At 37.6% G+C, this 12,680-nt stretch overlaps 1 protein-coding gene across 1 annotated transcript in view; it reads right to left on the reverse strand.

Annotated features, from left to right (window-relative positions):
- CABIN1 (calcineurin binding protein 1) overlaps positions 1–12,680 on the reverse strand; it is a 106,676-nt gene that overhangs the window by 66,774 nt on the left and 27,222 nt on the right. The window contains exons 24-27 of the mRNA XM_031047787.2: positions 12,310–12,461; positions 11,596–11,774; positions 3,280–3,462; positions 1,558–1,898 (exon numbers count right to left, since the gene is read on the reverse strand). Of these exons, the coding sequence (XP_030903647.2) occupies positions 1,558–1,898; positions 3,280–3,462; positions 11,596–11,774; positions 12,310–12,461 (855 nt within the window). The remainder of the gene's footprint in view (positions 1–1,557; positions 1,899–3,279; positions 3,463–11,595; positions 11,775–12,309; positions 12,462–12,680) is intronic.

Consider the following 12,680-nt stretch of genomic DNA (forward strand, 5'->3'; position numbering starts at 1 on the left):
TCATAAAACAGGACAGTAAAAGCCAACAATGCCCTAGTTGAAGCCACCTGATAAGTACTGGACTCAAACAGGCAGGATTCAATTTTTCTGAATTCCAAGAGGAGGTGGATTTAGCCAACAATGTGTAATGCAACCAGAAAATCATTACAAATCACTAAGTTGTTATGTATATAGGGAGGAAGATGAGGAAAAAAAACCAGAAAAGGCTGCACCAGATAAAAAAAAAACAGGAAAAAAAAAAAAGAAAAAGAAAAAGAAGAAAATATTTTGCAAGTACTTCCTCAGGCAAGGACATGTTTTCAATAAATTGAAAACAGGCAGCCTTTTTTGTTGCATGTTGATACAAAATCATTTGTCAGCAACAGTAATGACAGATCATGGGAATCTGCAGCTCCTATTAATGATTAGTTCCATGGAAAAAATAATAACTGCCATGTACAAGCAGCATCAGATTGTTTTCAAAACAAACTATCTTTAAAAACATTGTAGTATTTTTCTGGATAATCATTGAACAGCCAAATGGAACATTCATCACCTTTCAGTAGATCAGTAAGACGTGCTACTGCTCAATTCACAGTAGTGCTCTTGCTATGTTTTTTACTATGAGGCACAGGGTATGATTTGTTTCCATTCCCTTCCTTGTTATTCACACAAGCTTCAGTATCAGTGGGGAGAGAATTCAGGAAGCCATGCAGTGCAGCATATGACATAACACAAGACTTCCAAATTCAAAATCTGTGAGTTCAGACCTTTATGGCAATTAGAGAAATAATTCAAATAATTTCAACCTCCTGTTCATACACAATTTACTGACACTTCAGAAGGAAAATGATTATAATAACTGAAATATGCAGAAGTAAAAGACATAATTCTAAAACCAAACCAATGATAATTCATTGCAGAATGCTTTTAAAATTATATAAAGAAGGGTCATGTTGAAGGAAGCACATTATTTTTTCCCCTCAAACAAGAACTGGTATTATTACAGTCACCAAATCATTGTTATTCCTGATAATCCAAAATCTCCAGCTCATGAACAGCAGGATCTCTGACCGACTTTCACTTAGTGATTTCAAAGCTGTAAATAACTGTCTTACTCAAGATAACCTCTATTCTCTGACAGCAGGAAAACTTTCATTCTACAAAGACCCAAGATACCCAGAAAGTCTGTGTCACATGCTGTGTTTACACCAATACTGATGAATTTCTGCTTCCAAGTCTTTTCAGTCCACTTATTCAGTAAAATAATTGCTACTGTTATCGTGAGAACATCTTAGTTTATGTAACAGATCTAAAAGGTAATTCTCTACTGAATGACAAAAATTACCTAGTTCAGTAATAAAAAAAGAAGCTTTCAACTCAACTGGCCTCACACACATGAATCAGACAATCTAGGAGCTGTTCCAATCCAAAGCAAAGTTCCAATCCAAACTGGAAAACAAACTTACCTGCTGTATTTTAACACTGAGACTTCTGAATTAGCATGAATGACAATACAGTTTGCTTACTCAAGCAACAAACACAGCTAGTCAGCTCTTGTGCCAGTGGCCTGCTCACCTTGTGTGTTTTGCTGTATGTGTACAGATAAGCCAGTCTGTAGAGGCTCTTGTAGTGCTGGGGAAAGCGGCTGAGGCACAGACAGAAGGAGGCAATACACTGCTCCGTCAGGAACTTCCGCTGCTCCTCAAGGTCTGCTGGAAGACCATGAGGAAATTCAGATGTATCTCCACTAGGTTCAGCTTTCTTTTTGTAGTCCCACTGTGAGGGTGTGGGGATTGTAGCTTTGATGGGATTGCCAGCAGCAGTCTGAGACTCCACCAGAATCTTTTGGCTGGTAGGCTCAGCAGGATGGTAAGATTCTGAGATCTCCACCAGCAGCTCTTCTGACTTCCCTGCAACTGAAACATTAAGACAAAAGTGTTCATGAAAATTATAAACTGGCAAACAAAATATACAAAATAATAAAAATTAAATGCAACAAATGGTAATCCTTCTCTTCATTAAAGCACAGACAGAAATATTGAGGGGTTCCTGAGAAAAATTATGACTATTCCTAATGTTCAATGAGTAAGTAATGTCCAGCTCATCAGCAGAGCCACAGACTGATCTCTCCATTGTCTTTTTTAGGTTTTCCCCTGAGCACACCTTACACAATGCAGGATTTTATATATTGTTGGAAGATGGGGGAGAGGGGGAGAAAACAACAAAATAGAGGTGTAATTCAGTAAAATTCTACTGTAAAGAAAGGGAAAAAGAACAGAAAATAAAGTCATCCTGCCAAGTAAAATATTTTTCTTAACAATTTACCTAGAAGAACACAATTCCAGAACATAATTTAGGCTTGGACAGACTGATTAGAGCAGCTAACCTGGTCTTCTGGACAATGTAGGACCTACAGTTCTACCTATGGTAACTCAGTTCAACTGACCCATCTTTTCTTAGAGGATACCAAATCTTACTTCATAAAACATGCGTTGCAGTTGGAGCTTCCACATTTCATTATTGCTGAACACATACCTGCTACATGCAGATGATATTTTTTACACTGCATGAACTGGTAAAAAAGACTTAACATGCCTCAAACAGGCACAGCACGGAAAGGTGGGCAAAATTCATACACTGGGTTTGTTTGTCTTTCCTACTGAAATCCAGCCTCTTTATCCACTGCCACATCCAACTGTGCAAACATCAGACAAAGGGAAATTCCAGTTAATGGATATCGAAACAAATTTTCCAGTGGAATACAGAACACTTAGTGCTATTATATATGGAGAAAACTGGTAGACAGTAATTCCACTTCTCCACTGAAATAAAGTATCCAATGGAATAAAACATCTAATTTCACTAACTGTGCTCTGCTATGTACTGAATATCAAGCTGTTACTGGCTAGAACAGAAAGGGCATCTATACCTAGAGAAAAGAAAAAATGTTTTGTTTGAGATTAGCTTCTAATGACTACTCCTTAAATTATTTAGAGATTGAAAACATTGAGAAAAAGAGTAAATAAAAACCTAGAAGAAGGCAAGCCGGTCAAAGGGCCACCACAGACATCAGTTTATCATTATTCTTGTCTTTATAAGGTTTAACAGGTAGTACAAACTGGGATGATGGTCACAGGAGCAAAGCACAGTTCCTATTTTAAGCTACATATACATGCAGCAGTAACGCCTACTTAAGATCCTCAGTCTCACTGCAGCATATTCCAGTCCTTCTGCATGCCAGAAGAAACATTTTAATGATAATATACCAGCTGATACTATCTATTAAATCAGGCATACTCTTTTCCTCCGTAGATCCCAGGGTCTCTTTGCTGGGTATCACAGCATCAGCACAGGTAGTAGAAATCCTCTTCTCTGTGTAAGTCTTCCTTAGGCTGTCTTGAGAACTGGCAGGCTCATTAAACATATCCTGTGTGGAACTGGAATCAGACAGCACTGCTGCAGTGCTATCCTGACTCCTCTCTGCAAAAGAGATAAAGAAGGAATGCACCACTTCACACTCATCAAGCTGTTACTTGCATCTCAGTAACAGCAACATCGAACTGCAACCACCCTGCAAACCTCTGACAAATGCAATACAGGATCCTTAACAACCACCAGTTCTGTAGTCTAAAAGGTATTTTCTTTTGACTACTAATTATTTTCATCTCAGCTCTTTGTGCTAAGAAATTAAAACCCCAGTCTTCTTTCCTAGGTATTATTTAACACTAATGCAATAGAGAGCTCCCTGCCCCACCACATTTCTTCCTAGAATATTACCCTGGAATCTGATTCAGAAGAAATGATGCTCAACTTTCAAAAACAGACTAAGGACCCAATATTTCATCTAGTATGGACGTTAAAATTTCTGGGTTTACTGTGCCATTTCCCTTGAAAACCACCCAGTGTAATTTTGAGTCTGACGCAAGCAAAGCTCAAATGACAAGAGAAGGCCATGAACAACAATACTGGTAAAAATTACTCATGAAGGACAGAAAAATCAGTATCATTAGAGGGCAAAGACTTACAGGAGTGATCACTGACGCCATCTATCCTGCAGGTGTTAGATGCTGTTCACCAAATGTTCTGAAAGGTGATTTGATATGGCAAATAATCCATCAAAAACCTAGGTCCAGTTGACAGAAAAACTCTTGGATGTCAAGGCAATAGACAGTAGAACAGAAGTGACTTTGCCTTGACAAACTGGAGTAGTGTACACTGGCTGCCGACTACGTTACAGTGGTACCTGATCATGACTTTATCATGGGGGATAAAAGTCACACTTCAGAACAGCCATGTGAAAAACTTCCACCCATGTCTGGAACTTGCCTGATACAACCCAAGTTCTTTTACATCCAGAGGCAGCCCTGCATGCCTAAAAACCACAGCTTCATATCTCCAACAGGACGATGCATGCATATTCCCAGTGAGATGGAAAACTGGCATTTTCTGTAATATTGTGCCAACATAATTCAGTATCCAACAGAAAATTCTAATCTAGGCAATTGTCTCCAATTCTGCAGCCCGAAGGATTAATATCCAGTTTCTGCTGAAAATACAGGAATAACTTAACCGAGAGGCATGTTACCTCTATTGTCTAGGGAGTTCCACGGCATTCTTAGTCATTCCTTTTCTTGATAAGATCAAAAAAGAAAATCTTAAAAAAGCAAAAACCCTTGCTTTGAGATGAGCTGATAATTTAATTAAATTTCTTCTGTTCCATCTGAATTGCACTTGTTCAGGAGAGAGATAAGGGCCTCCTATGAATTTATTTTATCAAGAAAAAAATCCCTCTGCAAACCTTCAATTTGCAAATCAAGTTCTGCCTATTAGGATTCCAACAAAATTAAACCAGATTTGATGCACTCCATAGGCTTTTCACCACCACACAAAGAAAACCTTCCCTTTCAGTGAACAGATCTTAATAAAACTCTCTTGAAAAAGAATAGGGGAACAGCATTTGCTTCCTAATTGGAAGTTATATAGTTGGTTAATAATGACAAGTTTTATATGGAAAGAATATAATTATAAAGAATGGGAAGAGAAGGCTTCTGAAGAGAGGTCAGTCAAGCTTTAAATGACTCATTTATAAAGCTTTAATAACCTTCTGTGGTACAAATGGGTACTATTGAACTCCCAGTTGACATCAGGAAAAAGACTGACAGTAGTTCCCTTGACTTTTTTTTCTTAAGGAAAGTTTCAGCATCTGTGGCAAAGAAGCTGAATTACTCATCTAGGGAAAAAAAATAAAATTGCCCATTTCCAAATGTTGCCATAAGCCTGGAGGTCAGTTCTGATGTGCGGGTTATGACAGATGAAGCATTAGAATGTAAATCAAGAACTGCTAGACCAATATGCAACAGTGCTGTCAGATCACTAGGAAATTACACTAACTTCTCAGCATGCAAAACCAGACAATGATTTAGCATGTTAAATTTCAAATGTATGCATGACAGGGAAGGTTTTCCCTGTGGGGAACAAATGGAAATATCTCCTGACAATTAGCTAGCTATTTTGATTTAAAGTTTCTACTAAAAAAAGGGTAGGTCTAGATATGCAGGTTTATTCTCCTTTTCTTTCAATATGTTAACTATATAAAAAATAACCTTCAAGATATTAACATTGGACTCTAATAACTGAAAAGACTCTACTTTTGAGACAACCTCCTATTATTTTAGAGACCTCTTGAATGCAATAGTTGCTTTCAGACTAAGTGGGCTTGATGAAAAACACTGGAGTATTTCAGAAATTAGCAGCAGCCAGCAGTTATTAGTATTAATTTCTCAGAAGTCACAGAGGATGGGTAAAGTTCCAGGGAATAGAAAACAAAGTGTAGTACCTAACTCTACACAGGATAAAAGGTCAAAGCTGTTAGCCAGCTGGCCTTCATTTTCCATAGAATTATCTGAGTATAACTAAATCCATCTCTACATACCTAAAAGATAACAAGCCAGCAGCAGAAAGTGTATGTATTTATCCCAGCACATATATTCACATGTGCATGTAGAGAATTAGTGATTCTCAAACCAGAAATGACCAAAATATCATGCTATTGTAAAAGCAATTCAGCAAACTAAAACACTTGAATGTATAATCAGTAACTTCAACAGAAAAAATACATGAGAGTCTTCCTGTTCTACTGAGCACTAATGAAAATTAAGCTTAATTACAGTGTCTTAATTATTTGGGACTCAGATTAAAAAAAAAAATACACCGAGTAACTAGAATGAATTCAGAGGAGAGGAGAAAAAACAAGATGGCATATAAGAAAAACATTGGGAGAACTGGACTTCAAAATGATAAGGAGAATTTCCAAGTATATACAATTACCCAAATTAAAAATACCGTAACTGCTCTTCATATTCACTAAGTACAGAGCAAGAGGCAATGGGGTTTAATTCCCCCTTAATCTTTAGATTAACTCTTACATACAGTTAAAAATTGCATAGAGAACCTACAGAATCACTGGAGATTCTCAAACAGCTATCATTTGTTAGGCTACCCAAGATGCATCTTAATGTAATAAAAAAGCTCTGTCAATACCTAAATCCTGCAGTATGTAATGCAGAACTCTTGGCAACTGCACCAAGTCACATCCTAACTCTGCATAACATAGATAAAAAATATCTATGCAGTAGATCTCATGCAATAAAGGTGGGTTGTTCACAGGCAGTGGAGGTACAGACTCTCTCTTTGTCCTCCCTGCCTGGCACCATATCTCCCCTCTTATGTGTATGAGCATTTTTCTTTATTGGTCTGTAGTCAGAAACATGACGTATCACACACTTCTCATTCTTGAGACAGATTCCACCCATAACAGAAGGCAACATTCAGCGCTGTATCAAAGGCACTTTTGCACATTATTAAAAACAAAAGAATTGCAGAGATTTACATGGGAGCAAATTAATTTCTTGAGGGCAGCAAGTCCTCTGAATGCTTAAAGGGATTCTCTTATGAGTCAAAGATGAGAGTCTGCATTTTGTCTGGCTGCACTGAGCACTGAATATGTTTCTGTAACCTGCAGTCCTATATTGTGTTCTTCTGTCTTCAAGTGCAGAGCAACAGAGTACCTCATCAGTGTTCCATTTATTTAGTGAAATCCTTTTTACATAATCTCACCCTAAATACCAGTGTGATATTTTTACTAATCGAAGAGAGATTAAATTGGGGAAAGGTAAATAAGGAGCATACTGCAATAAACTCGATGTGATTCGTTATTCAGTGTGGTCCAGTATGCAGTCCCTATGAACATACAGTACCATGTGCCAGAAAAGGGTATGTATGTAGTGCAGACTGAAAGATTTCATTTTAAACTGCTGGAGAGAGAGAATTTTGAAGGGTAAGATTTTAATGGTCCAAAATGTAATGTAGAGGTTCTTTTCGTGGACAGAAATGTCCACTCCATCTTAGAAGCTTATTTAGCTCTGTGTGAGTGATAACCTGGTGCATATAGCTTCTCAGAGATCACCTTTGTCTCATGAGGATGTTGAGAACCCCTGTTTACAAAAAAATGTGCATCTTCATAACATTTGCAGGGTTACAGACCAGCAAACTATGAAGTGAGACTTCTCCCAAAGCATGAAGCAAGTAGCCTTTCCCAGTGAGTGTATCATGCAGGTTTAGCCAATTATTAAAAGCAAGCCGTGACAGGTAAAAGCAGGAAGAGGATGCCTGGGGAACAGAGATTTGTATAAAGGTTAGAGGCAGCACGGGCAATATTGGTTGCAAAAGCAATCAGCAAAGACAAACACAAAAAAGGACGATTACATCTAACTACACACAACATACTACATGACATGGATGAAGACTTCAACAACACAACATTTTAACACTGCAATAGCAATGGATACTGAATACATCACCTGCAATACCACCACAATATGGAACTGGGTATCAACACAATGAAGGCATATTACAGCAAAAAAGACCTCACAACAGTCTCCCAGTCCACATTTTGGGAAACAAATTTCTCATTCAGGTTTTTTTTTGTTTGGTTGATTGTTGTTGTTTGGGTTTAAGTACTTTTACTACTTTCTGAGCACAAAATTTAGGTACATTTAAACTGTTTGAAGTCTGTACTGCAATTGGTGTTTACTGACTAAATACATCCAAGCCTGTATAAAGGAGGACAATAAGCATGTCTGGTCTGGTATATAACACTGGCTATTTAGCAGTGCAAGTATGGTGACATCCCAGATAATAATAGTCTTGGTCCCCCCTGAATTCCTGTTTTTTCTTGTTTCCCACTTTGCTCTTGGAAAATAAAGGGAATTTAATTCTCAGGCTTCTACTATCAAATGCCAGTTTTCAATTTGGAGAGTTATGAAACAGCAACAGGCAGGGGTGATGACAGGAAAGACAGGATTAACAGAAGGAAGGAAAAGATGTTGCTGAGTGGAAGGACAAGAAAAGAGAAAGGAAGCTGTCTACTTTACACACATGACAGCAGCTAGTCAGCCAGCAAATAACAGCTGCCACTCAGCAATACTTCTGTCTCTTTGAAAAAGAAGTTATTTACAAGCTGTATTTATTGGTTCCTTTCTCCTATTTCTATTAAATATATGACTTTAAATTAGTATTACCAGCATTCATTGGATATGAAGCTTTTTAATACTCTCAGCTTTAACAGTGATTTCTGCACATCCTGGCCTTCTTTTTTCACCAGGAAAACATGATGGAGAACTATGGAACTATAACAACTCATTTAAATATAATGTAACTGAAATATGTCTGCCCTCACAGCTTTACCTATGAATGCTTGAAGATCAGAGTCCCACTGTTCTCAAGAAAAGATGTCTGGTACAGTAATTCTCTCCTGCTGGTAATGAGATAATTTGCTGCACAAGAAAGCACATTGCTGGGTACCTTGTTTAAAAAATAACTTGCACTGAAACCAAACAAAAACCAAACACCACTCCCAAAACATAACATTAATAGAAAATAACAGGGCTCAGAAGGAACCACAGGAGTTCATCTGGTCCATTCCTTTCTCCACCAGGAGAAAGTGCAGCTCCATCATCCCTGGCAGATGTAGTGTCACTTTTCAAAGACTTCTAGTGCTGAAGTGTTGCAGTGTTGTACTACGCCCAGGAACATATTACAGTGTTTCACCTTTTTTTTTTCTAAGTAGTATTTTCTAGCTTTAACACTTTCCTAATAGTGTTAGTCCAGATTGAAAATGCAATTTAAGTCTAATACCTGTTCTGTCTCCCATGGACAAAGAAAGCCTCTAACTCTTTGTACAGCCTTCGAAACTATTTAGGTTACAGTAGTATTCTCCTCCTTAAAACAAACCATCCCAATTCCTTCCTCTCCCTCCTCACAGGACATGTTTCCTTGAAGCATAACACACAAAAATGGTCAAAAGAGTTCTCCTAGGTCAGCAATGACAGTGATCCCAACTAGCATGTTTTGCATGTTGTAACATAAGAAGAGAACTTTGTAGGTAAGACTCATACAATGCTCTTAATTTATGTCATAGATGATGAACAATATCGATACCAGAGTTAAGACTAAATAAGAGTATTGCCAGGCCTCAGAAAGAAGAAATACTTAGGCTGAATTTAGGCCAAATTATTTCTTCTGTGAAGAATGATACAGACAGTTTCTTTTGTTGTAGGAATGGTTAAAAAAGAACCTCTACAGAGTAGTCAAATGATGGGTATTTTCTTGCTGTTTTCAGGAATGGCACAACGCGAAAGCAGGCACCAATCTTCTTCAGTGATGTTAAGTGTAAGCTGTCAAGAGCATTTTACTTTAAAGGTACAGATTTTAACACAAGTAAAATGCAAATGCAGGCAGAAGAGCACAGTATACGTAATAATATAAAAGTGAAAGACTTCTGAGTGTGGTTCAGCCTGTTAGCTCTCCTTCCATCTGTAACTGCCTCAAAGCAAATATTTCAGTTTCCTGGGGCTCTCCAATATGCTCTATCCAGAATTTAGTTGTGCCAGCAACTTACAAAACATGAATGATGCAGTACTTTGCAATTTTATTTGTCATGGCTGCACACAGCTTTTGTAATGACCCCCCTAACTCTGCTTCTTTCAGTGGCTCACAATTTTAATTACTTGACAGCAGCAAAGCTCAATCCTAGTTAGGCTAAGCTAGCAGACCCAAGAACTGCTACTTCAGCCCCAGCAGAGGTAGCCATTCCTTGGCTCACACCTTCAGGCTTTGCTAAAGAGCCAACTTTGCTGCCATCAGGCAATTAGCATGTCACAGCCTGTAGTATCTTGCTTTGAGTGAATGTACTAATGACATGTACTGGAATATTTATCTAGCTTATATGTCTCCTGGGAACATTTCAACAGTCTTGAGGACCTAAGCAGATGTTATCTTCAGCAGAATTGCTTCTCACAGAGAATCTTATTTAGAGAATATTTAAATATTTGCTCCCTTCTGCATTTGCTGTGTCAAAAAACGTCAAAAGGCTAATATAAGAGCCTGGTCTCTACGTAATCCATTCACACTAACATACTGTATGTGATATCAAAACAGTCCAATGAATTATTCCTGATTAAAATATAAGAATAAACAAAATGAACATTTCTCTAGTTAGTGAAAGCAATGAAGGATCTGTGAGTTTCACCAAGAATTATTTGCTAGGGAAATTCACCTTGCAGAGTTTCCAGGCATAGGAACATTTATCTCCAAACTATGTCAAAGTTATTAAAAATCACCATTCTTCATATAATGACAGTAGGAAGCAGCCCACCCTCCAGAAATAAATTCATATCAAGCAGAGCTTTTCTGTGGGGCCTGACACATTCTACCAATACTAAGGTATATATTGCAGATACTTTACTCCTCTTTGAGTGCTGATACTTATAAAGATCCAGATGGATAAACAAATGGCTAGAAAAGCAGAATCAGAATAAAATTCCTAGCCAAATAATAATGTCAGGTTACTTAAATAGTAACTTAACTTTTACTATACACGTATATTGCAAAATCTTCAATAACACTGTGATACCACCCTACCTTCTGCATTCATAAGCCAATAATTTATTGTGTAATTTCATATTCTATAGAGATGAGCTGCTAACCAGTCATTGTAAATGATAAGGAAAAATTAAAAGATGAAGTCTACTGCACTGTCATGCAAATCACTTCGTGCTGATACACAATATATTCAAAATAGTTGCCACCTGCCTCCTGCAAAAAAGGATAACATTGGTTTGGTTTGCCTTTATAACAATTTGTCTTGTTTCAGACAGTTCAAATTTTCACATGGTTATTTCACACAGGCACTCAGTGTCCAGTCTTCAAAGACTAAGCCCACATCTTTCCTTATGAGGCAGACATTTAGCTCTGAAGAAAAAAAAAAAGAATAATAAAAAAAAATCACTGAAAATTCAATGAGCTGCATGCTCCTATCAACATTCCTCTTAAGTGATAGGTGCCAATGGTGGCAGGTGACAACTTTGAATTTTGTACTTAAAGCTCTCACTGTATTTAAAGCACTGTATTTATAAAGGTTATAAGCTTCAATATTGCCCGTGTTACCACAGACCCATCACCCTCCTTAAAATGAGCAGTTTGATCGTTCCTGCTCAAACCCCCCATGATTAGAGCACCTCCCTGTGCTGCCAGTATTGAGAACAGGGACTGTACCGTCCGGCGTTGCCTGCTGACGGGGTTTTTTACATTTGACGTAATCGTGGTCAACTGGAGTGGCTGTGTAAGGTGGGGATGTCAGACCTGGACCGCAGGAGGAGGGGAGGGAAGTCCCAGGGCCTGGCACTGTTCCAGCTGAAGAGTGAGAGTCTTCATCAATCATGCAAGTTTTTTCCCTGGGACAAGCAAGAAAAAGAATAGTGTTAACATACTAGGGACACACACAAAGGACAAACAACATGTTCTTATGATGTTTCCAATACAGTCGTCAAATCTTACTAACAAATTGTAAATGATGAATTTTTAGTACAGGTTATATCCCTGCATTGTCACTGGTCAAGAGTAAAACATTCTTTATTTTGTAGTTGTTAATGAGACAAATGATGAGGACTAAAGTCTCTTATCTTTTAAAACAAAGGCATTCTTATTAGTTGATTAAAAAAAGAATTTATTAAGAAATAAAACCAGTGGCTTCAAAATGGGTCACAAGATCAAAATTGTTTTCTTTTGTTCCTTTCTCATCTGCACTGGACCAATTATTGAGAACATCTCAATACATAATACTGTTCATAATACCTGAAAACTCCAAGCATTAGAATTAATTCTAATCATGTTGTTTTGTTCATATTTCATTCAGCTTCATTTCAGTAGTTTATTATACAGTATTTGTCAGTATGCTTTCAAAGGATACTCCTGGAAATTAACACTCACTTTTCTGCAACTTTTGGGGTGTTCTTTTCCTCACCCCTGGCAAATGGTCCCTCAGAAGCTTCTTTCATGAAACTAACTAGTATCTCTGCATCTACTCCAGAGTCTGGTTTCCCCACAAGTTTCAAAATAGAAGCATGAAGTCGAAAGTATACCTAGAAAACACCAAAGTCCATTTGGTCAGTAGAGAATTCATAATTCTGCAACCTAGTACGAATAGGCTCTTCTCTGAAAAAGCCACAGAAGTCAGTAAAGTCAGTCATCTGTTACCTAAACCTACCTGAATAGGACTTTTCTTGCCTTTCAAAGTTGCTTATAAATTACAAGACAGTGAACACTGTAAAAATTTTATGCAACCTATGGAATACAACAAT

Source organism: Melopsittacus undulatus, chromosome 12 (assembly GCF_012275295.1).
Source record: "Melopsittacus undulatus isolate bMelUnd1 chromosome 12, bMelUnd1.mat.Z, whole genome shotgun sequence".
In the NCBI taxonomy this organism is placed as follows: Eukaryota; Metazoa; Chordata; class Aves; order Psittaciformes; family Psittaculidae; genus Melopsittacus; species Melopsittacus undulatus.